Here is a 26,065-nt window from a genome sequence, read left to right as displayed (position 1 = left end):
GCTTTAGTAAGCAATCCAAAAATGTTCCTATCATGCCAATAAAACATGCATAAATAAAGCTTTCGCACACTCAAATACATTTTAGAACGAACTTAGTAAACCAAAATAAAGAGATCAGCCTAAACCCTGAATGTTCTTCTCAGAGAGAAGGGTCAAACTCTTTAAAATCCACAATGATACTAGATGCAGGCCGACAGAAACTGCGATATCATAAAAATAGAAGAGTCTTCTAGAACAGCGAATCTCTTTATATTTTTGCACTTTCTCTCTCGGCCTGCAAAATGCATCATCCATCCACGCTGTAGAGGGTTAAAAGTTTAAACAGCACCATAGTTTTCCCCCTGGATTCCTTGTTATACAACTTACACCATCAAACACAAATTTTGACCCATGAGTATGACACCAACCGACATGAAGATTAAATGTTCGTTATAGCCAAACATAATATCAATTTACACTCATAGCACTTTATATATGCTAATATTCAGCCACTTAACAGTATATTCTTTGGCAGCCTCCGTGTGAAACCGTACAAGGATAAGGAGATAAAAGCCTAGATTTATGTGATTTCGATAATGGCTTGAGTCAAACTAGACTTCCCCATCCAGCTATCATTAGACTTCATCATTAGATGAACACTTAACCATCATCACATGCAGCCCTTGTTGTCTTTTAGAAGCGTTCAAATCTCAGGCTATGTTCGCAATAGCATACTAGAATACTTCATAATAAATAGTTCACTAGTATTTAATTCCGAATATAGTCTTATTTCTTTACTTTCTGGCAGCACATCCCACCCAAAATCTTTAAACTTTTCACATTCTACAATCATATCCACTCTATGAAAGTAGTCATTTTACCCATGTTGTTATTTTGGGTCAAATATGGACAAACCCAAATGTTGGGTTAAAAAGTGTAATTTAAAAATGTAACCCAACGGCTGGATTTGTCCATATTTGACACAAATTTGGGTTGAAACAACACATAATATTTTAGAGACCTGCCAACATTCTTGAAAGATTAGAATTATCAAAATACAATAATGATGGTAATATAACAGAGTTATATGTATTCTGGCCACTTGAAAACTGAACATTACACAATAAGTTCATGACCACTTTTGCTCACTGAAAAAAAAAAAAGATTTTAGCTTTGTTTTCCAGTACAATATCTAAACATTCTTAAATCAAGATACATTTTCTTGAGAAGCAATGCGATGCTTAAAAAAAAAAAAAAATCTTCCAATGAGGTCACACAAAAAAATCTTGTTTTCCCTTTGAATTAAAGATGATTTGTTCTTGTTTTAAGCATAAATTCACTTAATTTTGATCAGAATACAAGACTTAATATCTTAAATCAAGTCATTTTGCTTCTCAAGTAAATGATCTTAAGAATGTTTAGACTGTTTGCAAAATTATGAAAGTCAATTTAACTGACCAGATATTGGATATATAGTGATTGGACAAAACCAAAAAAACTATTCTGAGATCAGCAGGAAAGGCCAACAGGTGTTAAAAACTCTGTTAATTAAGAAAAGAAAAAAAAATGGTTGTGACTTAAACAACTTTGCTTAAAAGAAAACCAATATAAAATATAATTAATAGGTTATATGAAATAGCTTAGTCAGTTGTGGTTTCACACACATAGCTGTAATACTGCACCAAACAGTGTAATAATGTATTGGGCCTGTGAGACCGATTGAGAGATTGAGGGCAGGAACATCAGGCTGTCCCGATCGGCTGCTGAGATTGCGTCCCGGAGGAACTTTGCACTCTTGGATTGATTGTGTGATCTATGTGGTCTGAACAAAGTTGCTTTTTTGGGATATGGGTCCTTGGAAAATGAACTCTGGTATATTGATTCTGGGCCAGAAAGGAATCATGGGATATGGAGTCCTTGAGGGCTTTATGTTGACTCTAGACTGAGTGATGGATTGTGGGACCTGTAGTCCAGGTAGCTGGATTGTCGTTGGCATTTGAGCGCTTAAAAGCTTTTCTTCTGCGGAGCGCTGAGTTTTCTCATTCCTCTTATCCTGCCGAGGAGCTCACGCACGAAGACCTTGTGTAGAGAGAAAGACAGAGAGAGAGAGAGAGAGAGAGAGAGAGAGAGAGAGAGAGAGAGAGAGAGAGAGAGAGAGAGAGAGAGAGAGAGAGAGAGAGAGAGAGAGAGAGAGAGAGAGAGAGAGAGAGAGAGAGAGAGAGAGAGAGAGAGAGAGAGAGTATGTAGTAAAATTCTTCAAGTCTCGTCTACTCATGTTTCCGCATCATTCATTCGCCGTGTAAAGCTTGTGGCTGTAGGTCAGCAACAATGCTGCAAGGTCTTTGATTCACAAACCATGTGCTTGGTTTTGATGCACAATACACACACTCAAACAAGCACGCATGACAGTTTAAGCATCTGTGATTAGATACGAGAGGATTGTAAGAGTGTGTGTACAGATGCTTTTAATCTAATATAAACACCCATGGCATGATGAGGACACTTTTTGTAATTTTACATTTATATAACTTTTATTTTATATAGTACACATAGTACACACCATGTAAACATGGGTGTTGGATATTTGGATTAAAAGCATCTGTGTGTGTGGGTCAGTGGGTTATTGTGTCTGCTGTCCTATGGATTGTGATTTTCATAATGTTGGATGGATTCTTTGAGCACACACACACACATGTTTTTAGGTCAGTGCACACTTATATGAAATCCACTAGCATATCCTAAAGCAGTGTGTGTGTGTAGAGTGACTGGTACAGCATGAATTAAAAGACAACATACAGATGTTAGCAAGTCTCAGTTTGTGTGGAATTTGTGGCTCCGTTTCAAACACTTATTGACTACATACATAGGCAGCAGCCTTTTAAGGTAGCATTTTGATTAAGATGCCGCCTTAGAAGTTACTGACTTAATTTTTTTTTGTCCAAAAAAGGCAGCATTCCATGTATACTTTTCAGATGATTATATATATATAAAAAAAAGTAAGTAAGTAAGTACAAATACTCCTTAAAATGCTGTCTACGTAGGCAGCTCACTATGTTTTGGAACAGAGCCGTAGGTTGGTGGCCTATATTTTATGACTTACATCAGTGGGCTTGAAGCAGTCTGTCAGTGATTCCTGAGGGACCAAAAAAAGGAAGATGTCATCCGACTGAGACGCACACAAAACTTCAGAAACCTAAACATCTACAGACAATTACGTACACAACGTGAATTTTTGGCTTGGGGATATAGCGTTTTTGTGTTACTGTGGCAGTAAAAACCTGAAGCATGAAAAAGGTCTTCAAAGTTACAAAGCACAAAGTCACTCCAAAGGAGTTATTCTCTATATCAGTAACTGTTTCTAAACTCCCTGAAATGACTCGAGTCTTTAGTTTTCTTCCGGGAATGAACACGTCACAATATTCCTCATTTAAATAATTCCCGCCCAAGGCACAAGTAAAATAAAGGGCAAGGCCTGGTTGAGTAAGTCAGTAGTTCGTTGAAACTCGTGGTTATGGTAAGGGTCTGGACATTTCCAAAACACACTTGACCAATCATAACACACCGTTCCAGCTGACCAATCAGAGCACATTGCGCTTTTCGGAAAGAGGGGCTTCATAGCAACAGGAACTAAACAGGGGTGTGTTTCCAGAAGCCAACTATAGTCGCAAATTACCAATACAATTCAACAGAACTTGCGATCATAGTTTGTCAACGATGCTTTTGGGAAACGCACCCCAGACCGTTACTGACAGACTGGAAGAGAGGTGCTGCAACAGTGCAAAATACGTGAAATTGTTTTTTTTTTTTTTTATATTATAACACATTTTTGAAACCTATGCTAGTAGAGCCCAAAAACAAAATCAAGACTTTGTAAAAGGGCAAAATACGGCCTCGAGAACTAATTTGAACTAATTACTCAGAAGGATTCTCTTAACGCCGGTTTCAGCAGTGCTGAGAATGCGAAATGAACAAAGCATTATGAATTGCATTCTGATAAATTTCAGAACATTATGAAACCAAGCATAGCTAAAAGTGTTTGCATTCATGTACAATGTTTTGGCATTAAACTCTTAATTCAGTGTTTAAGGGGCTGTTTACACGACACCTTTTACAACCAAAATCGGAAAAGTTATGCATTTTGACCGTTCAGTAACACAACAACACCGTTTGGGGCCTGAAAACGCTAACTTTTGAAAACTAGTTTCAAAGCGCACTTGTTTGAAAACAATACCGTTATCGTCTCCATGTAAACTACTAAAAAAGCGACATCGTAATACAGCGTTTTTAGGCGTTTTCGCAGATTCGTGTGAACAGGGATCATTTTGACAATGTTGTCGTCTGAACATGAAAAACGCAAAAGGAACAAAAGTTTCCATTTGTAGTACATCATTGTCATGTAAACGCACCCTAATAGGAAAATGCATTCTTTTCTAAACACACGCTCACACAGGAGTTTACCTGTAGTTTTACAGCTCTCTCATCTTCACTGTTCACCTCCAGGAGATCGTCAATGTCAATCTCCACCTCTGGCATTTCCTCTTCCTGTACAAACAGAGATCACACGTAGTAGGTGAGTGGAAGCACATGAAAAAACTACAAAAAAACATTTATTCACAAATGAGATCTCTTTTGAGTTTTAAAGAAACATCTGCAAACATCTGATACTTAAATGAAACCACCAAGAGACCTCCGAGTAATTATTTTTCCTTCATTGTTGCAGAAATTCTTATAGATTGGATAGATGTGGTCTAGATCACATCAGCAGCCAAGGAATTGTGATGTTCATCAGGGCTATTTGGGAAGCGAGAACATCAGGAAACACTCCAGTCACAAGCTGAGGTTAATCTGAAGGCTGTGCCACTGTGATGACAGACAGAGGCACACAGACACGATGAGATGAGATCTATAAATACACTCCCCTGTTTAAAGGTGAGAGCAAGAGAGGGGATTATTTTCCATGGGGTAATCGCTTTGGCTCGTTTGGCAAATGAGAGAGACAGAATAATACACCATCAATATGAAAGCACATTTGTCATTTCTGTCTGTGAGTGCCAGTTTGTCAGTGTTACAGCCAATTCTGCGTTTGCTTGACAGATCCAAGGACAAATCCAGGATTTACTGCCCAGATTTACTCTACTTCATCAAATGTGCATGAATGGTTTTTCGCATGATGTAGGATTTTGTTCAAAGTTTTTTCATATACGTTAGTACAATGGCATTGATTTATTTTCAATTAAAAAAAAATTCACACAAAAAGCATTACACCAATGCATTATTTTACAGTATTTTTAAAAATGATAAATTTAGGTGCAACAGTTCAATTGCACGTTAGCACAAATATCTAAACAACCAATCACATGGCAGCATCTCAATGAATTCAGCCATGTAGACATGATCAAGACGATCTGCTGAAGTTCAAGCTGAGCATCAGAACGAGTATGTGTTGGGATGTTAATACTACATTACCCATAAGGCTTTGGGGAGTGTATGACGTAATGTGTGCGACGCAAGTGGTGAGGGAGTGGTCAGATGAATACTGCGAGAATTGCACATGGTGTTGAATGAGCTGTTGCTCTCAATAAATCATAATAGAACATATACCTGGTGTGAGCGTATATGTGACATGGTGTCAGAAGTTCGTCGTACCCGCTAACCAAACTAAAAGGGATGTCGTTGTTTCAAGCTCCAGAATCGTTCGATTTTAGCCAGCCCTCCACATGGCCTCTGTGGATCCAACGCTTCGCGCGATTTCGGATTGCTACAAAGTTGGATAAAGAGGACGGTGGCGTTCAAGTAAACTCACTGCTATACGCTATGGGGATGGAGGCAGAGACAATATTCGCCTCGTTTCGGTTCGCGGAGGCCGCCCATTCCAGCGATTATCAGCAGGTAGTGGACAAGTTTAATGAACACTTCATACCGCGCAGAAATATAATACATGAACGTGCAGTCTTTCACCAACGGTCGCAAAAGACCGATGAATCAGTCGAAGCTTTTGTTAGAGGACTGTATGAGCTGGGGGAGCGTTGTGAATTTGGAACACAGAGAGACGAACACATTCGTGACAGACTGGTTATTGGAATAGCCGACCGTGGTGTGCCACAAAGACTTCAGATGGAAAGTGATTTGACACTTGAGAGAGCAGTGCAGATGGCACGACAGGCAAGAGCTCGTAAAAACGCAAAATTCGGCAGTGGCGATGTCCGTTGAAGTGGCAGCGTTGCAGCAGCGGCATAGAGGTAAACACCGCGATACTGGTAAGAGAATAAACAAGAAGGGACAGCACGGGGATAAACAAATAGAAGATAAACTGTGTTCACGTTGCAATAGATGTCATGGGCCACGTGACTGCCCCGCATATAATAAGCAATGCCGTAAATGCAGTAAACTCGGGCACTTTGCTGCTGTCTGCCAAAGCAAGGCTGTGAGAGCTGTACAAGTGCGATACAGCGATAATGATGACTGTGAAGCATACTTTCTGGGCAGTATTGAGAAAAGTGATTCAGAGTCTGACTGGCTGGTGAGTCTTCCTGTGTGTGGTAAAACAGTAACTGTTACGTCTGTGTCGTATTTTGGTTGTGTTTTCTTTCCCCCCCTCCCCTTTTCTTTTGTTCTCTGCTGTCCTTATTCTTAGGTCGCATGATTGGTGGGTTCGTATTTATCATGATTAACCAACGTGACGTCATCCCCCTAAAGAACCAATCCGAACTCACCCTCTCCATATAAAGACCTGGAAGTGACGAGCAGAGAGAGGGGGAGGCGTGTTTTTTCTCGTGTCACTGTGTTGTTGTTCGCTGTTAGCCTCCTCGATTGTTTTTTCTTTTATTTCTCTAAGTTTGTATTATTTGATTTATTTTGGTGCGTGACTTTGTCGTACGACATCGATCTTCCCAGACACAATGAGAAGGGATAGTTAGTCGGTCACGTGATCTACATAATGCAACACGTTAGAGTTTGAGTTTGTTTATATACATCAGGTAAGGAGCGGATGCTACCTCATGTATTTATGTTTGTTATTTAGTGTAGTTTAGTCGGTGATTCGTTGCCGGAAAATTGTTTATTTTCGTGTATTTCTTTGATAGTTTAGGAATATCAAAGGGGTTAAGATTAGAGGGTTTTGTTATGTTTATTTCTTTGCTTTAGCACCGCTCATTGTCCCTTTCTCCTGTGTTCTATGTTTTGTCTCTTCATTTGTGTATATTCTGTAAATATTTATTTCTTCACTTTCAAACTGTAAAACTATTGGGTTACTATTGCGACCTACTAAAAAGCACTCAACGAAATCTGTCTCTGTCTGATTCATCTCAACACAAGTTGTTATCAGTAGCTGAACCTATTTTCTTTTTTTTGTTATTTATTTAACTAAATTTAATACTTCTATGTTACTTTCCCTATTAGTTCTAGACCTAGTAATGGGGAGACGTAACAGTAACCTTTAAAATTGACACGGGGGCTGACATCACGATTATGTCCAATGACACTTACCAAAGTCTGCCACAGCGCCCTCCGTTGAACAAAACTGCAATACAGCTTAACAGTCCCGGTGGCAATGTGAAAGCAATAGGAATTTTTTTTGCTGCGACTGAAAGAAATGCAGCTCGTCACCAATTTTGGATTTATGTAGTCGATGGACATTATTCAAATAACCTTCTCAGCAGAAGTGCGGCCTGTGCTATGAGACTGGTAGCCAGAGCAGACCACATTCGTGCAGAAGTATTCCGGGAAATTGGCTGTCTGAACTGCAAGCCGATAAAAATTTAATTGAAGTCAGATGTACAACCCTACAGTTTAGCAACACCACGCAGGGTGCCTTTTCCATTGATCCAGAAGGTTGATGAGGAGCTACAGCGAATGCAGTCCATGCAGATAATACGCGAAGTTACACAGCCCACTGACTGGTGCGCTCCAATGGTCCCAGTAGCCAAGAAAAATGGCAAAGTCAGGATACGTGTAGACTTAAAGCGCCTCAACAAAGCAGTGAAAAGAGAAAAATTCATGCTACCTACCCTGGAGGACGTTGCTGTTAAGCTGTCAGGGGCTAAATTGTTCTCAACGCTTGACGCATCATCTGGATTCTGGCAAATCCCATTGGACTGCAATAGTTCAATGCTTACGACGTTTATCACTCCAAGAGGCAGATTTTGTTTTCAGAGACTTCCTTTTGGGATCACATCAGCTCCTGAGATCTTCCAGAGGGAGATGACCAAGCTGCTGGAGGGACATGAGGGCTGTTTAGTGGTCATGGACGATGTGCTGGTGTATGGCAGAGATCAAGAGACACATGAAAAGAATCTGGAGGCGGTTTTGCAGACAATCCTGGAGTCAGGACTGAAGCTCAATAAAGACAAATGCCATTTCAGTAAGACAGAACTCCGTTTCTTTGGGCAGTGATGGCGTAAAACCCGATCCAGATAAAGTCAAAGCGATTACAGACCTGCCATGCCCCAAAGACATCACCCAACTCCGACAAGTGCTAGGTATGGTAAATTACCTCGGAAAGTTTCTACCTGATTTGTCCACGGTGTTGCACCCACTCAACGAACTGCTCAAGAAAGAGTCTGCATGGCTGTGGGACACGCAACAGCAGCAGGCCTTTAGCAAAATAAAGGCAATGCTTTCCTCTGCTCCAATATTAGCTTTCTATGACGTCACAAAACCTACCATTGTGTCCGCGGATGCCAGCAGTTTCGGACTGGGTGCCACTCTGTTGCAAACCCATGGCATCAAGACACTTCCTATAGCTTTCTGCTCCAGAACCTTATCCTGTGCTGAATTGAAATACTCTCAAATAGAGAAAGAATGTCTGGCTGCAGTTTGGGCATGTGAGCGGCTTTCCTGTTATCTACTGGGTCTGGGTGAGTTTACACTGCAAACGGACCATAAGCCCCTGGTTCCCCTGATTAACACTTATGATCTGGACAAAACACCCTTGTGCTGTCAACGTCTGCTAATGCGCCTGATGCGTTTCAACGTGAAAGCCATCCATGTCCCAGGCAAGTCATTAGTTGTGGCTGATACCCTGTCACGCAACCCCATAACAGAGTCAGAGGTTTCAGACACCGAAGAGGATGTGCGAGCTTATGTGGAGGCCGTGATTCAGACCCGGCCAGTGTCAGAGCCCAAGTTGAATGCAATTCGTGAGTCCACTTCCAACGACCCGATTATGAGGAAGGTAATGCGCTTCATCAAAGAAGGTTGGCCACACCACGTGCCGTCGGAGCTCATAGCTTACCATGCGGAACGAGCATCATTGTCCAGGGCTGAGGGACTACTCTTACATGGCGACAGGATCGCAGTTCCCACCGCACAACGACGAGATATCCTTAACCGATTGCATGAAGGTCACCAAGGGCTAAACAAATGTAGAGAACGAGCAAAAATGTCAGTTTGGTGGCCTGGCATCGGGGCGGATCTTTATGCAAAGATATCTCAATGTGCCTTCTGTCACGAGCACAGACCTACCCAGAGAAAGGAGCCCTTGGTCACCACTCCACTTCCTCCCAGCGCCTGGCACACGATTGGAGCGGATCTGTGTGAAAGTGGAGGTAAAAATAATTTGGTGGTGGTGGATTTGTATTCTAGAGACATTGAAATTGCCCATTTACACTCCACTAGCAGCCGCAGTGTGATCACCTCCCTAAAGGGGATGTTCGCAAGATGGGGAATTCCAAACGAACTACGCTCTGATAACGGTACTCAGTTCAGCAGCATAGACTTTGCGGACTTTTGTAAGGGCTGGGGCATCCTGCACACTACTAGCAGTCCCCATTACCCACAGTCCAATGGGGCTGTTGAGCGGGCTGTTAAAACAGCAAAGCATATCCTGCGCCAACCCGACCCTCACTTGGCCCTCTTGAGCTACAGGGCTACTCCAATTGCAGCTACCGGTGCAAGCCCTGCTCAGCTAATGTTGGGACACCAAATTCGCACTACATTGCCTGTCCTTGAGAAAAATTTTCGACCGTGTCTTATCAGTCTTGAAAAAGTGGCTGAGAAGGACAAACAAGCTAAGGCAGCTTACAAACGCTTCTTTGACAAATGACATTCAGTCCGGATGCTTTCCCACCTAAACCCCGGAGATCAAGTTCTCTTGAAGTTGGACGGGGAGAAAGCATGGTCCACATCAGGTATGGTGGTGAAGCACACAAAGGAGCCACGTTCCTATTTGGGTACAGACACAAAGTGGAACTGTTCTCAGACGGAACAGGCGTCACTTACAGAGAGTGGGGCCCACAAGAACTGATTCTGCAAAGACTGACATGGACAGTTTTTCACAATCGCCACTAATGCAGAGCATGAGCATTCCACACCTGTCATGAATGCGGAGCAAGCTCCACCGGACTCTATTCCTGGTCTGAAAAAAACCTCTAGTGGCAGGGTAATTAAACTGCCAGTTCGGTACAGAGACTAGTAGTGGATCATATCCCCTATTTGTTTAGAGAGTTGTTTATGGTATAATACGGAGTATATTATTGTTCAGGAAACAGTATTTCTCATTAGTAATTAGTAACAGTAGTTCTCGTTAATGTGTCTCAAATATTTTGAAGGTAAACTGACTGGAATGTTATTCTAATTTGATTGTCTTAATAAGTGTTACTTCTCTGTTGTAATGGGTGTTATGTTGTTTAAAAGGGGAGATGTGTTGGGATGTTAATACTACATTACCCATAAGGCTTTGGGGAGTGTATGACGTAATGTGTGCGACGCAAGTGGTGAGGGAGTGGTCAGATGAATACTGCGAGAATTGCACATGGTGTTGAGTGAGCTGTTGCTCTCAATAAATCATAATAGAACATATACCTGGTGTGAGCGTATATGTGACAGAGTAAGAAAGTTGTTTAAGTGAATTTGAATGTGGCGTGGTTGTTGTTGCCAGACGGGCTGGTCTGAGTATTTCAGAGGTCAGAGGAGAATGATCATACTGGTTCAGCTGACAGAAAGGCAACAGTAACTCAAATAAGGTTCATTACAACTGAGGTGCAGAAGAGCATCTCTGAACACACAACACACCAAACCTTGAAGACGACGAGCTCCAGCATCAGAAGAAACACACTGGTGAAACTCCTGTCAGATGAGAACAATAACTGAAGCTACAATTCACACGGCTTAACAAAACTGGACAATAGAAGACTGGAAGAACGTTGCCTGGTCTGATGAGTCTCAACTTCTGCTTCAGCGTTCAGATGGTCGAGTCAGAATTTGGTGTAAACAACATGAAAGCATGAATACATCCTGCCTTGTATCAGCGCTTCAGGCTGCTGGTGGTGTAATGATGGTGGGATATTTTCTTGCACACTTTGGGTCTCTTAGTACCAATTGATCATCGATTAAACTCCACAGCCTGAGTATTGTTGCTGATCATTTCCATCCCTTTATGATCACAGTGTATCATCTTCTGATGGATACTCCCAGCGGGATAACACACCATATCATAAAGCTCAAATCATCTCTTGAACATGGCAGTGAGTTGACTGAACTCAAACCTCCACAGTCTCCAGATCTCAATCCAATAGAGCAGATTTGGGATGTGGAGGAACGGGAGATTCGCATTATAGATGTGCAGCTGATAAATCTGCAACAACTGATGCTCTCATGACAATATGGACCAAAATCACTGAGGAATGTTTCCAGCACCTTGTTGAATCTGTGCCAAGAAGAATTAAGGCAGTTCTGAAGGCAATCCGATGCTAGCAAGATGTACCTAATAAAGTGGCCGGTGATTGAATAGGAGAGTGAAAGAGAAACTGATTTAGCGAGAAGCAGGTCAAAATGATTAGTGCTGCAGAGTTAATAAGGATGACTCTCTCTCTCTCTCTGTGTGTGTGTGTGTGTGTGTGTGTGTGTGTGTGTGGCCTGGTAAACCCTACGTTATGGGGACAAAATGTCCCCACAAGGATGGCAATATCCGAAATCCTTGTTCGTGTGGGGACATTTTTTGGTCCCCATGAGGAAATCAGCTTATAAATCATACTAAGTGATGTTGTTTGAAAATGTAAAAATGCAGAATGTTTCCTGTGATGGGTAGGTTTAGGGATAGGGGCAGTGTAAGGGAATAGAATATACAGTCTGTACAGTATAAAAATCATTATGTCTATGGAAAGTCCCCATAAAACATGAAAACACAACGTGTGTGTGTGTGTGTGTGTGTGTGTGTGTGTGTGTGTGTGTGTAAGGAAAATTCACTCTATGGTACTTATGGTATCATACTGTGAGGTTCACGCGCCGAAACACGTCTGTGCAAATAACAAGAAAAAGAAAAAGAACATATGCATAGTGCGGCCTTTCTCCTCATTTTCATACTGTGAGGAAAACAATCTGACAATTAAGCATTTAGAATTGTTTGTACATTTAAAAGTGAGATTTCATTACAAGTGAGATAATATTAAAAAATGTTTCCCCCTCTAGAGTTTCTAAAGTAATCTCAATATTATCAAATTATCTTAGTTTACATGCATTTACACATTCACCATTATAAGGACTATTATATTAGACCTTGTGTGTGTGTGTGTGTGTGTGTTCATTGTGTGCGTGTTCATTCCCGAGTGTCCTAGTCGGGAAAATGGCAAAAAAAAAAAAAGAGATAATGCCAGCCACAAAGACTAAATCAGATAAAGCTAAACCATCAGCTGATCAGTCAAGCTAGCCGCCAAGACATGGCCAATCAATCACAGACTGATCCGACATCAATCAAGATAACCTGACACAGATGCCATCAGCCACCTCAAACAATCATTACATAGCTATATTTCACACCGATTCACCAGAAACCACCCTAGCAACATGCCAAAACCACATTTTCTACCAACCAACCAAATAAATATATATATGAAATTATATATAATTAATTAAATATTATTATATATTATTAAATGTATATCCATAATATTGACCTGTAATTCATTGAACATTGAATTATTTATTGAAAATTATTATTTATTACCTATTGAATCTACCTACCCATCCATCCATCCATCATATTGCAGTTGTTTTATAAAGACTTCTTGTCATTTTTTAATTGTGTGAGCCATCATTAATGGCCACTACAGTATAAAGCATTTTTCATTCCATGCTGTGCAAATGTGCTTGCATATAATGTATGTGTATTGTGAATGAAAAGCCCTGCAGGTGGACTCTGGGTACTGAGAGTGTGTGCGGTCAGGCCAGAGAGCAGAATGAGCTGCAGAACCAGCACAGACACCTTCACTTGACCTATTTTTGCACGGTGCCTGAAAGCGCGGTCGACTGGCGTCTCATCTGCAAACACAAAGCAGAGGGACGCAATCTCTCTCCCTCTCAGAGCAGACAGGTCAGACCACTGAGGATTTCAAACAGGCGTTAGTGTGAGAGAGGGCTTGCAGGAAAGTGCGAAATGTACACCGAAACGCCGGCAGCAATGCTCAGAAATCACACACAAACTCCCACACACATAACACCATTTGCATACCAACATAAACAAGCAGATTGTACTGCACTGCACACATATGTGCTCATAAAATACCATGCGCAATTGCGCATGCATATTCTGTGTGTCACCGATGATTTACGACCGGGGTCCTTCAGTTGGCAGAATAAAGATGACATAATTGCTCTCTACAAGGCAGGAGTGACATGAACCCATTTTTTGAGGGAGCATCAGCTGCATTTGTGGTTTTATTAGTGTCACTGGTAAGAAAAAACATGACTGAAGACAAAAAAAAACCCATTATTATATTCAAATAAAATATGTTTTTCTAGTCATACAGGTGATTAGTAAAGGAACCCGAGTTCAAACTTTGACCTAACATGTAGTTTTTTAATAAACTTAGCAAAATTGTAACTAAACTTGCATCATGCATTTTCATCAAAAAGCCAAAATCTTGGAATAATGATTTTTTTAATGCTGCATTTATTTGACCGCAAATGCTGTAAAAACAGTAATATTGTGGAATATTATTCACTTTTTCTATTTTGAATGTATTTTAAAATGTAACTTTTTCCTGTGATCAAAGCTAATTTTTCAGCATCGTTACTCCAGTCTTCAGTGTCACATGATCCTTCAGCATATTAGAATGATTTCTGAAGGATCATATGACAATAAAGATTGAAGTAATGATATAAATAGAATCACTCTTAAGCATTTGCCTATTTAAATCCAAACAGCAACTTTTTTGGCAGGGCACGGGCAGAGTATATAATATAATATATAAAGACAAACTTTTTTTTTTTTTACATACAATAGTTATGCTTCTTAAAGGTGCCCTACGTAAAAATTGAGGTAAAATTATCCAAAAAATGAGCTCACGCATCAAAAGAATGAGAAGAAATAAGTGCAATGATGTCATTAAAAAATTGACAAGTTATAGTGCTGCCGAGATATAAACCTAAATTAGCATGCTAAATTACTAGCGCCGGCCCGACTGGTGTCGTAATACCAGTTTCGGCCATGGGAGGCGGTATGCGGGCAACATACATAACCACCAGCCAAACTGCAGTACACGAATAACTCGCACGGCTTGTTTGTGGGCGTACTTGAACCTGATGTCAATCGCAATTTAGTGTTGAGATGTTGTTCATTGAGTCTCTAATCTGCAAATGAACTGCGGTCTTCCTATCGTGTCAATTGATTTGATTAATATGCGCGAGGGAGAGAGAGAGCAGGAGGACTGCGCTCGTGTTGTTTGAAGACGTGAGAGTGCGCGCGCGCGGCCGGGGCGCTCTCTCTCTCTGCTCGTTATAAGCCCTGTCAAGCGCAGCAGTCATTATATTCTACATCACTCACCGATCAAAATAGGCTTTGGCGGGACAAAGCGGACGATTTGACGGTTTTAGAAGATTAACAACCCGGAACTAAAAAACAGACTAGAGTAGGCCAACTTTCTGGAGGTATACTGCCCCCATCTGGTATGGAATGTGTGGAGTACAGGGGCGTTGCTAGACATTAAGCTCTACTGGGGCACAGGTCCCCCATTGGTTGTCTGAGATAGCATGCGTAACTAAGTAGGGCGGGGCTTACCGATAGGTAAATTTGTTTGTTTGAAAAACACCATGTTGAGTAGAGTAACTTAGGGGGGTTCGGGGGAGCTCCCCCGAGAAAATTTGGATTTCTCGGACCTACATATGTGCTTTTTAAGGTGTTTGAATGCCAACAAATTGGATAACAATAGCTTTAAAATCATGTTACACGAATTTCTTTTTTCTTTGTGCCATAAAAGGCAACACTGTATGAAAATAGAAAACTTTAGAAAATTGAAAACGGAGAGAAAACTTTCTTGCACATTTGCATTCTTCTACATTATACAATGTTAATAATGAATAATTAGCCTTTATATTTTTTAAGAATTTACAATTAACATTTCAATAAATCAATAAAGAGTTAATATATACTATATAAAATAAAGAGCATGTATATTCTAAAAGAAAACAAAGTTCCCCAGCCAAGTCCAAACTAAGTTGACTTATTTGTTGAGCATTAAACTGTAGGCTACGGCTACCGCCTATGGTTCATTTTGGCAAAACGGTCAATCACTTGACTCTGACTCAATTTTACTTTTAAGATTATTTGTATTATTTAGAAACTTTTGTTTGGTCATGTTTTCATAGCCTACCTCGCGTGCCAACACCGGACTTCGTTGTGCTCAGATGTGTGCGCGCTGCTGTTGCTAGGAAACACAGACACGCGCGGATTTCTGTCGCGTGGGTCAGCTTCTGTTTCGGTTAAACTGCGTTGCTTTTACAAGCATTGATTGGTTTATTACTGCGTTGCAAATAGATCATTTATATTACCCTATAATATAATTTCTATTAAATACATCGACAAATAAAATAAATTGTTAAACTCAAACTTCAGATTTACTGGGGCACAGCAGATTTATACTGGGGCACGTGCCCCAGTAAAATGGGTCTAGCAAAGCCCCTTGTGGAGGATGAATTTATTTTTTGGCAGACATTCCACATGGCACCTTTAAAGCTGCAGTCCGCAGTTTTTCCTCTTTGTCGCCATCTCTGTTCGAAATCTGCAATTGCAGTTATTCGTGGAATTATCAACTTTACGTGAGTTGTGCCTCGGCACGGCAATGGATGAATACATTGTTTGAGGAGAGTGTGCAGCTGTCAGTCACCACGCCGGTGTGGATACTGGCATTCAGAATCACAGATTATTCTTTTTGGAAGTATGACCAACATAAGAATTTTCACTGGAAAATGTCATCTGAACAAGTAAGAATCATACACTTTTGTTCTGGTTCTGACATTGCAGTAAATCGCGCTGATTAAATCTAACAATCGCTTAACATATCACGTAAAACCGTGCAAATTATACTTTGTTCTCAAATTGTTAATGTTAACAACGTCGGCATTGCGTGACTATGTAATGTCCTTCCGATATTATCCTTGTTTTCGCATGGGTCCGGTTGCAGTCTCTTTTTTCACTCCGAAGTCCGAACGAAGTCTTTTGCATTTTACAACGAGTGAATCTGTTGTCACTGGTGATTGTCGTTTGAACCTTTCTGGATCCGCCGTCAAATTGATAAGTTTAATTATATCAAGTTCTGTGAGAAAAGGCTATAAATCTCCACCTCCAACATCCTCACACGCAATATAACCTACTAGCCGAGACTCTTCTTTATGTGTACAGAATAGATGTGACGTAATGACTCAATATAGCCTACTAGCCGAGACTCTTCTTTATGTGTACAGATGTGACGTAATGACTCAATATAGCCTAGTAGCCGAGACTCTTCTTTATGTGTACAGAATAGATGTGACGTAATGACTCAATATAGTCTACTAGCCGAGACTCTTCTTTATGTGTACAGATGTGACGTTATGACTCAATATAGCCGACTAGCCGAGACTCTTCTTTATGTGTACAGATGTAATGTAATGACTCAATATAGCCGACTAGCCGAGACTCTTCTTTATGTGTACAGATGTGACGTAATGACTCAATATAGCCTAGTAGCCGAGACTCTTCTTTATGTGTACAGAATAGATGTGACGTAATGACTCAATATAGTCTACTAGCCGAGACTCTTCTTTATGTGTACAGATGTGACGTTATGACTCAATATAGCCGACTAGCCGAGACTCTTCTTTATGTGTACAGATGTAATGTAATGACTCAATATAGCCGACTAGCCGAGACTCTTCTTTATGTGTACAGATGTGACGTAATGACTCAATATAGCCGACTAGCCGAGACTCTTCTTTATGTGTACAGATGTGACGTAATGACTCAATATAGCCTACTAGCCGAGACTCTTCTTTATGTGTACAGATGTAATGTAATGACTCAATATAGCCGACTAGCCGAGACTCTTCTTTATGTGTACAGATGTGGCGTAATGACTCAATATAGCCTACTAGCCGAGACTCTTCTTTATGTGTACAGATGTGACGTAATGACTCAATATAGCCCACTAGCCGAGACTCTTCTTTATGTGTACAGATGTGACGTAATGACTCAATATAGCCTACTAGCCGAGACTCTTCTTTATGTGTCCAGATGTGACGTAATGACTCAATATAGCCGACTAGCCGAGACTCTTCTTTATGTGTACAGATGTGACGTAATGACTCAATATAGCCTACTAGCCGAGACTCTTCTTTATGTGTACAGATGTGACGTAATGACTCAATATAGCCGACTAGCCGAGACTCTTCTTTATGTGTACAGATGTGACGTAATGACTCAATATTGTCTACTAGCCGAGACTCTTCTTTAAGTGTACAGATGTGACGTAATGACTCAATATAGCCTACTAGCCGAGACTCTTCTTTATGTGTACAGATGTGACGTAATGACTCAATATAGCTGACTAGCCGAGACTCTTCTTTATGTGTACAGATGTGACGTAATGACTCAATATAGCCTACTAGCCGAGACTCTTCTTTATGTGTACAGATGTGACGTAACGACTCAATATAGCCGACTAGCCGAGACTCTTCTTTATGTGTACAGATGTGACGTAACGACTCAATATAGCCTACTAGCCGAGACTCGTCTTTATGTGTACAGATGTGACGTAATGACTCAATATAGCCTACTAGCCGAGACTTTTCTTTATGTGTACAGATGTGACGTAACGACTCAATATAGCCTACTAGCCGAGACTCTTCTTTATGTGTACAGATGTGACGTAATGACTCAATATAGCCTACTAGCCGAGACTCTTCTTTATGTGTACAGATGTGACGTAATGACTCAATATAGCCGACTAGCCGAGACTCTTCTTTATGTGTACAGATGTGACGTAACGACTCAATATAGCCTACTAGCCGCGACTCTTCTTTATGTGTACAGATGTGACGTAATGACTCAATATAGCCTACTAGCCGAGACTCTTCTTTATGTGTACAGATGTGACGTAATGACTCAATATAGCCTACTAGCCGAGACTCTTCTTTATGTGTACAGATGTGACGTTATGACTCAATATAGCCTACTAGCCGAGACTCTTCTTTATGTGTACAGATGTGACGTAATGACTCAATATAGCCTACTAGCCGAGACTCTTCTTTATGTGTACAGATGTGACGTAATGACTCAATATAGCCTACTAGCCGAGACTCTTCTTTATGTGTACAGATGTGACGTAATGACTCAATATAGCCGACTAGCCGAGACTCTTCTTTATGTGTACAGATGTGACGTAATGACTCAATATAGCCTACTAGCCGAGACTCGTCTTTATGTGTACAGATGTGACGTAATGACGCAAACACATGCTCGAATCTCCCGCGGAAATCCACCAGTACCACTGGAGTTAAACACATTATTACAACCTTACCGTTTAGAATCGAGCTACGCCAAGCAGAGAGTGTTGAACACTGGCTGGTTTATGTATTTTTTCCAAAATGTATTTTGGATAAATTTAACCCCAAAAATGCTACGGACTGCAGCTTTAATGATCAACATTACAAAAAATATTTTGGAATTTGCATTTAAACCAATTTGGTTTCAAAAAGGTACGATGCTTCTGCTACAAGGTCAGATGGAGATTAAAATACAATACAAACAAACAAATGCAGACAGGAACGTCTCTAATACAAAACACAAACACGCTGAATCAATACAAACAGTCGAAGTGAAATGAAATGCAGTGGCCATGATATCAGACAGACAGCCAGAGCCCTGAAGCGTTGAGCATCAAAGACGAACCCCTTCCCCCTCGCTGAAGAGAAAGACAGCGGAGAGGGGGGTTGTGGGTATCTTTTGCAGACAGGGGCATATTAGCAGAACCCCACTGGGCTGAATGTAGAGGACATATCTCGCTGCTTCTTATGCTGTGTTGTGTGTCAGTACAGAGAGTGGGGAGTGCAGCCATTCTCAAAAAACGTCTCTGACTCAGTACTGATATAATTAACAGGAGACTGAATTTAGTCACAATATTTGATAGATTGCCCTATTTATAATGCAAAATAATTTTCAAATACATTTTTTTATGTCCCATTATATAAGAAAAAAAGATCTAATTCTGCTTAAATTGAGCTTTTATCATGATTTAAATGTAAGCTTTAACTGTATGCATTTTGTTACAGAATGTAACAGGGTCTGCACAAAAATTGAACAATAAAATGTTATGGGCTACCAATTTCCCCCCCCATTATAACGTGTTTCATTGTGAAAGTGATTCCAACAGTATAATTTATAGTGCCGGCCCGTCATCATTATATTTGTGGTATGGACTCTGCTATTTTTTTACATTTAGATTTTTTTTTAAAGCGACATCTTTATAGTTATTGTCCTTAGTGTGAATGGGCCTCAAGTTTAAAAATCAGCCATAAAAACTGAAACCGCATGTTCATTGAGCGCTAATCTTAATATTTTGGATTAGTGTTTAGTACAGCAGTGTTACTGAATTAGCTTTTACATCCTATCCCAGCACTATTCATCCTTGATTCTCACACAGAGAGAATCTGCATGCTTGCAAACTGCTGCGCTGTGCCTGAAATAGACAGAATCCTCTGCAGAAAACAGCTTGGGCAGCAGTTTGTGACCGTCATTGATTTGAGGACTCAGTTAGACAGAGGACTCCATCATTAGCTCGCACGTATACCACCTCATCTCTGTGTTCAATACGCTAATGAACTCCAGATGGACCCCATTTTACCAAGGCAAAGCCCGTCAAAGAGCTCTGATACACATGTACATGCAAATTGCAACGAGAAACGTCCTACATATGTTCTTTGCAAGCCTTGTAAGCACATGTGAGGTGCTGAGGATGCAGAGATCATGCTGTAGAAATGAACACACACTTTTAGTGTTTCTCAGAGGGTTGTTAGTGTGTGCATGAGATGACATGCTGTTTTACTCGAGGCATGAAATTGATTCAATTCCAAGTCCAAAATTGCCTTATTTTCCTTTGTTTTACCGTCCACTAAACGTATCCAATTCTAATTCTATTATGTTCTTCCTTACTGCTTTTCCATTACTTTCCTCTCATCTTCCGTTCTATTTTCTGCTCTAATTCCTTTTACCCAATCCTCTTCTCCCAGAAGTCACAGAAATTAACCTCCAAAAATCCTGATAACGTTCCACCATTTTTTTTTTCTTGCTCATCCTTTTTCTCGCTTTCGCTCTGTTGGATACATTCGCTCACTTTATGACCACCAAGTTCATCTCATCTAATCCACGCTGTGCTGTCACTCATTCTGATCGGTTGGGGTCGGAGTTCAGCTCTGTGATGTCACAGTCAAGTGATGCTATAAAGCGTGAGATCTGACGCTGCGCCAGGCTCAAATATTTGATCTATGCATTGCAAGCACTGTAAATGCTTAAAGCATTCTTGTACTCAATGGGAAGAGAGCATCCTTCAAATGATTGCACTATTAAACCAAATGTTATTGTTCAGGTAGCTATAAACTAAGTTTATACATTAACATGCTGAGCAAGCTGTCTGCTATTAAAGTAGAACAACAACTCTAGAAAGTAGTTTACACTAGTTCGTATAGCATCCGAAAGGATAAATGATGAAAATTCAATGCATGACTGCATTGCATCATTAATTGTATTTTGGCATATTTGGGAATGCAACAAAGCATGCAATCAAGCATTGAAACAGCATGTGCATTCATGTACTTGAGGATCAGTTTTAGGCCTCAGGGTTTTGGCTGAATTCTATCAATCTTCTCTAGATACAGAAAACCTTCACTGTCCACAAGTAATCCCATGCTGACCTACTCTTCCTTAAGTAGGTCTATGAGGTGTCATCACCTTACACTAACCCTAACGGCCATATTGCACAATGGAGATGTTGTTGTTAGTGAGTTGCACGCAAATCCAATCAGCTAAACCTGCTAAACACTTTCCCTTAACTCATTTAGCTGTGTGAGAAAGACATATATTTATATATCAAACAAGCAAGCAAGCTTGCTGCTAGCGAATATCCAAATTGCTTTGGTCATCTTTGCTCAGCCAATTAAAAGAGTGCCCGAAAAGATGATAATGAGAGCTAAGCGCTAACAAACACGAGTTGGTGGAAGTTGTGACGGATATCCGAGTGAAATGCCTTCTCAAACAAGAAAATGTCGCTGTTTATTTTGATTAAAGATTACAAGGGCATTAAAAAAAAAAGATGCGCACTGATAAATCATTTATAATAAATACTGCAATATTTCATTAAAAAAATAAATAAAAAAATGGTCAATTTTGATTTCATAATGACTTTAACCCAAACACTACCATATTACAAATGCAACAATCTCCCTCTTACTCTTTTAATAAAGCTCTAAATACACTGCTGAAGATTATTTCTCACAGTGTTTATTAGTGCAGCTGGCATGCGCTATAGTCTAATTCAGAACGCTTTCGTTTACATGAAATCTTTTGCCTTTCATTGCAACCTGCTGCTATTGATGGGTGGCCAGACATTGAGCGGTGAACGGTTATTGGCTATGTGTGACTTCCTTCTCTTGTTTATAGTGTAAATGTGACAGGTCATTAAAGTACACCTGAGTAAACACATCTTTATTAGCTCACATGCTTAACCTAATTAGATGCCTTATATTGTAAACAGCATCCTATTTGATGTTATAATTAACACCACAAATAAAATGCTTCTTTTGGCACAAATGGGAACTCACTGCTGCCATAAGATGTTCGACTCTAAAGACCCACAAGATGCTGCTGGGATTGTGTGTGAAGTCTAGAGAGACCATGTTTAAGGTTCATTTACCATATGCGCATATCTGATTACTTTGAAGAAGATACATGCAAAAAAACAACAACACAGCATTACATTAACCCTATAAACCCTTAAACCAACTTCCCCAGACCCAATACCTCAATACGTTTTATATATTAAAATAGACACTAAACCCAATAAATACAGAAATGTAACTGTTTTTAAACTAAAACATTTCCATTCAAATATAAGTAGTATGCATACATATATATCCAAAAGGTAAATTAATATAAAATACAGTAATAAAAAGAACATACATACATTATATATATATATATACACATACACCCACATACTGTATACACACACACATACATATATATATATATATATTAGGGCTGTCAAACGATAAATCGCATCCAAAATAAAAGTTTGTGTTTACATAATATATGTGTGTGTACTGTGTATAATTATTTTGTATATAAATGCACACATGTATATATTTAAGAAAAATATGTTATTTATATATAAAATGTTTATATTTATATAAAATATACATTATATATAGGCTACATTCAGTCTATATACAGTATATACATGCAAATATTTCTTAAATACACATGCATGTGTGGGTATTTATGTATTAAAAATAATTATACACAGTACACACATATATTATGTAAACACAAACTTTTATTTTGGATGCGATTAATCGTTTGACAGCCCTAATATATATATATATATATATATATATATATATATATATATATATATATATACACTCACCGGCCACTTTATTAGGTACCCCATGCTAGTAACGGGTTGGACCCCCTTTTGCCTTCAGAACTGCCTCAATTCTTCGTGGCATAGATTCAACAAGGTGCTGGAAGCATTCCTCAGGGAGTTTGGTCCATATTGACATGATGGCATCACACAGTTGCCGCAGATTTGTCGGCTGCACATCCATGATGCGAATCTCCCGTTCCACCACATCCCAAAGATGCTCTATTGGGTTGAGATCTGGTGACTGTGGAGGCCATTTTAGTACAGTGAACTCATTGTCATGTTCAAGAAACCAATTTGAAATGATTAGAGCTTTGTGACATGGTGGAAGTAGCCATCAGAGGATGGGTACATGGTGGCCATAAAGGGATGGACATGGTCAGAAACAATGCTCAGGTAGGCCGTGGCATTTAAACGATGCCCAATTGGCACTAAGGGGCCTAAAGTGTGCCAGGAAAACATCCCCCACACCATTACACCACCACCACCTTACGCCAAATTCTGACTCTAACATCTGAATGTCTCAACAGAAATCGAGACTCATCAGACCAGGCAACATTTTTCCAGTCTTCAACTGTTCAATTTTGGTGAGCTCTTGCAAATTGTAGCCTCTTTTTCCTATTTGTAGTGGAGATGAGTGGTACCCGGGGGAGTCTTCTGCTGTTGTAGCCCATCCGCCTCAAGGTTGTGCGTGTTGTGGCTTCACAAATGCTTTGCTGCATACCTCGGTTGTAACGAGTGGTTATTTCAGTCACTGTTGCCCTTCTATCAGCTCGAACCAGTCTGGCCATTCTCCTCTGACCTCTGGCATCAACAAGGCATTTCCGCCCACAGAACTGCCGCTCACTGGATGTTTTTTCTTTTTCGGACCATTCTCTGTAAACCCTAGAGATGGTTGTGCGTGAAAATCCCAGTAGATTAGCAGTTTCTGAAATACTCAGACCAGCCCTTCTGGCACCAACAATCATGCCACGTTCAAAGTCACTCAAATCAACTTTCTTCCCCATACTGATGCTCGGTTTGAACTGCAGGAGATTGTCTTGACCATGTCTACATGCCTAAATGCACTGAGTTGCCGCCATGTGATTGGCTGCTTAGAAATTAAGTGTTAACGAGCAGTTGGACAGGTGTACCTAATAAAGTGGCCGGTGAGTGTATATATATAAACTTTTATGTTAGATGTGATTAATCATTATCCTGCCTCACAAGTCAAACTGTTTCTCTCTTTCTTGTCTCTCTAAGGCCAACACAGCATCAGCAGAAAAAAAGCCAGCTTCCGCAGAACAGAAAGATAGAGAGAACAAAAGAGGATAAGAGCAATAAGACACCTCACAGAGGTCAGCAGAATGACATTTTGTCATCTTGAAATGAGGACCGATGCTAAAGGATGCCACGCTTTAAAGATTCCTACTGTATAGTGCCATGCATTACATTGCTGCTTTAAAGAAGACAAATGTAGGTCACACAAAGACAAACACAATTTATCAACCTATAAACCCAAGGGGGTGGTGAACTGGAGCTTTGAGATTAAAAATCTTGCTTTGTGACCTTTCAGGTCAGAACCCCACAAGAGCAGATTCACATATCATCGCCACTTGATCAAGACATTTAACCTCAATTTACTCCAAGAAGACTGAACCAGTACTGTAAAACAAAAGCTGAAAATAACCAATCATTTTGCCGATAAGTGATATTATGTTGGTATAAATATCTATACTGCTGTTGTGTTTCTAAAAGATAGCATTCACACAAAAGAGCCAAAATATAAATTGTTATAAAATACAGTAAAAATGGAACTGTAAACAGTAAAAATGTAAAAGTACTTGACTGTAGGCCTACTGTAAGATGCTTTGCATAAATGCTAATCCAAATCAATAAAATTATTATTCAATATATATTCAAATTAATTTGTTACTATTTAGGCTACATTTATTTAATTTACTGTTTAATTTACTATTACAATCTGAATTACAACATATCATTTTTTTAGAATCAATAAAAATAAATACTAAAAATAAAAAAATGACCTATTCACAAAAAAATTATTCTAATCATCAAAAGTAAACTATATTTACAATAAACTAAACTAAAATATCATTAAATAAAATTCTAATTATCAATAATTAGGCTATCTAAATTAAAGTCGAGCTCTTTTTATGAAGTTCCGGTTCTGGTGCAGTCTCACCTCACAGTCGTAAAGTTCGCTCAGCTGTTCAATGATCCATTCCTCCAGGATGAGTCTCTTCCTCAGCTCCTTTCTGTCGTACTTCACCGTCACTTTGCCCTGCTTTTTCTGCACCGGGTCATCGCGTTGCATCGGTCCGGAACCGGCGCAACCGACGCCAGCCACGCCGGGCTGGAAGAACACCCTGGCCGCGGCCGGGGGAAGCTGTGCGCTCGTCTCAGCGCTGGCGGTGGACATTGCGTCGGTGATGGTGGCGATGAGGATGATGATGGTGGTGTCTGAGGGGTGTATGTTGCAGGACACAGTTTCTCACACCTGCTATTTAAAGCGCAGCGCGAGCATTTAAAGGACGCCCGGCGCGTGGGAGGGGAATGGCAAGCCAATGTGCGCGTTCGCGTTAACGCTGTCAGTGCCAGAGCGCGCACAGTATTGGTGAAACGGGAATCCCTCTGCGCTGGTTGGACAGTATCAGATGGATAGTTTGACAGCTACCATGGTTTTAAATTGTTATCATATTCATAGAGGCTACCATGTATGTAATGTATATGTATGTATGCATCTATCTATCTATCTATCTATCTATCTATCTATCTATCTATCTATCTATCTATCTATCTATCTATCTGTCTGTCTGTCTGTCTGTGTATTTATCTATCTATCTGTCTGTCTGTCTGTGTATCTATCTATCTATCTATCTATCTATCTATCTATCTATCTATCTATCTATCTGTCTGTCTGTCTGTCTGTCTGTGTATTTATCTATCTATCTGTCTGTCTGTCTGTCTGTCTGTGTATCTATCTATCTATCTGTCTGTCTGTCTGTCTGTCTGTGTATCTATCTATCTATCTATCTATCTATCTATCTATCTATCTATCTATCTATCTGTCTGTCTGTCTGTGTATCTATCTATCTATCTATCTATCTATCTATCTATCTATCTATCTATCTGTCTGTGTCTATCTATCTATCTATCTATCTATCTATCTATCTATCTATCTATCTATCTATCTATCT

The 26,065-nt window shown here is 40.0% G+C and overlaps 1 protein-coding gene across 1 annotated transcript; it reads right to left on the bottom strand.

The window, feature by feature from the left end:
• Positions 1 to 1,790: 1,790 nt before the first annotated feature.
• Positions 1,791 to 25,349, bottom strand: ppp1r14c (protein phosphatase 1, regulatory (inhibitor) subunit 14C). The gene is made up of 4 exons (XM_056241275.1): positions 25,051 to 25,349; positions 4,438 to 4,521; positions 3,080 to 3,112; positions 1,791 to 2,058 (listed from the first exon to the last, which is right to left on the bottom strand). The coding sequence occupies exons 1-4, from the start codon at positions 25,285 to 25,287 to the stop codon at positions 1,984 to 1,986; spliced, it is 429 nt and encodes a 142-aa protein (XP_056097250.1). The 5' UTR covers positions 25,288 to 25,349; the 3' UTR covers positions 1,791 to 1,983.
• Between the last annotated feature and the right edge of the window lie 716 nt (positions 25,350 to 26,065).

The sequence above is a fragment of the Rhinichthys klamathensis genome, unplaced genomic scaffold, assembly GCF_029890125.1.
Source record: "Rhinichthys klamathensis goyatoka isolate OS25496 unplaced genomic scaffold, OSU_Roscu_1.1 h1tg000635l_1, whole genome shotgun sequence".
NCBI classification, from domain to species: domain Eukaryota; kingdom Metazoa; phylum Chordata; class Actinopteri; order Cypriniformes; family Leuciscidae; genus Rhinichthys; species Rhinichthys klamathensis.
Note: the sequence above shows the minus strand (reverse complement) of the source record. Positions and strands in the feature narration are given on the sequence as shown.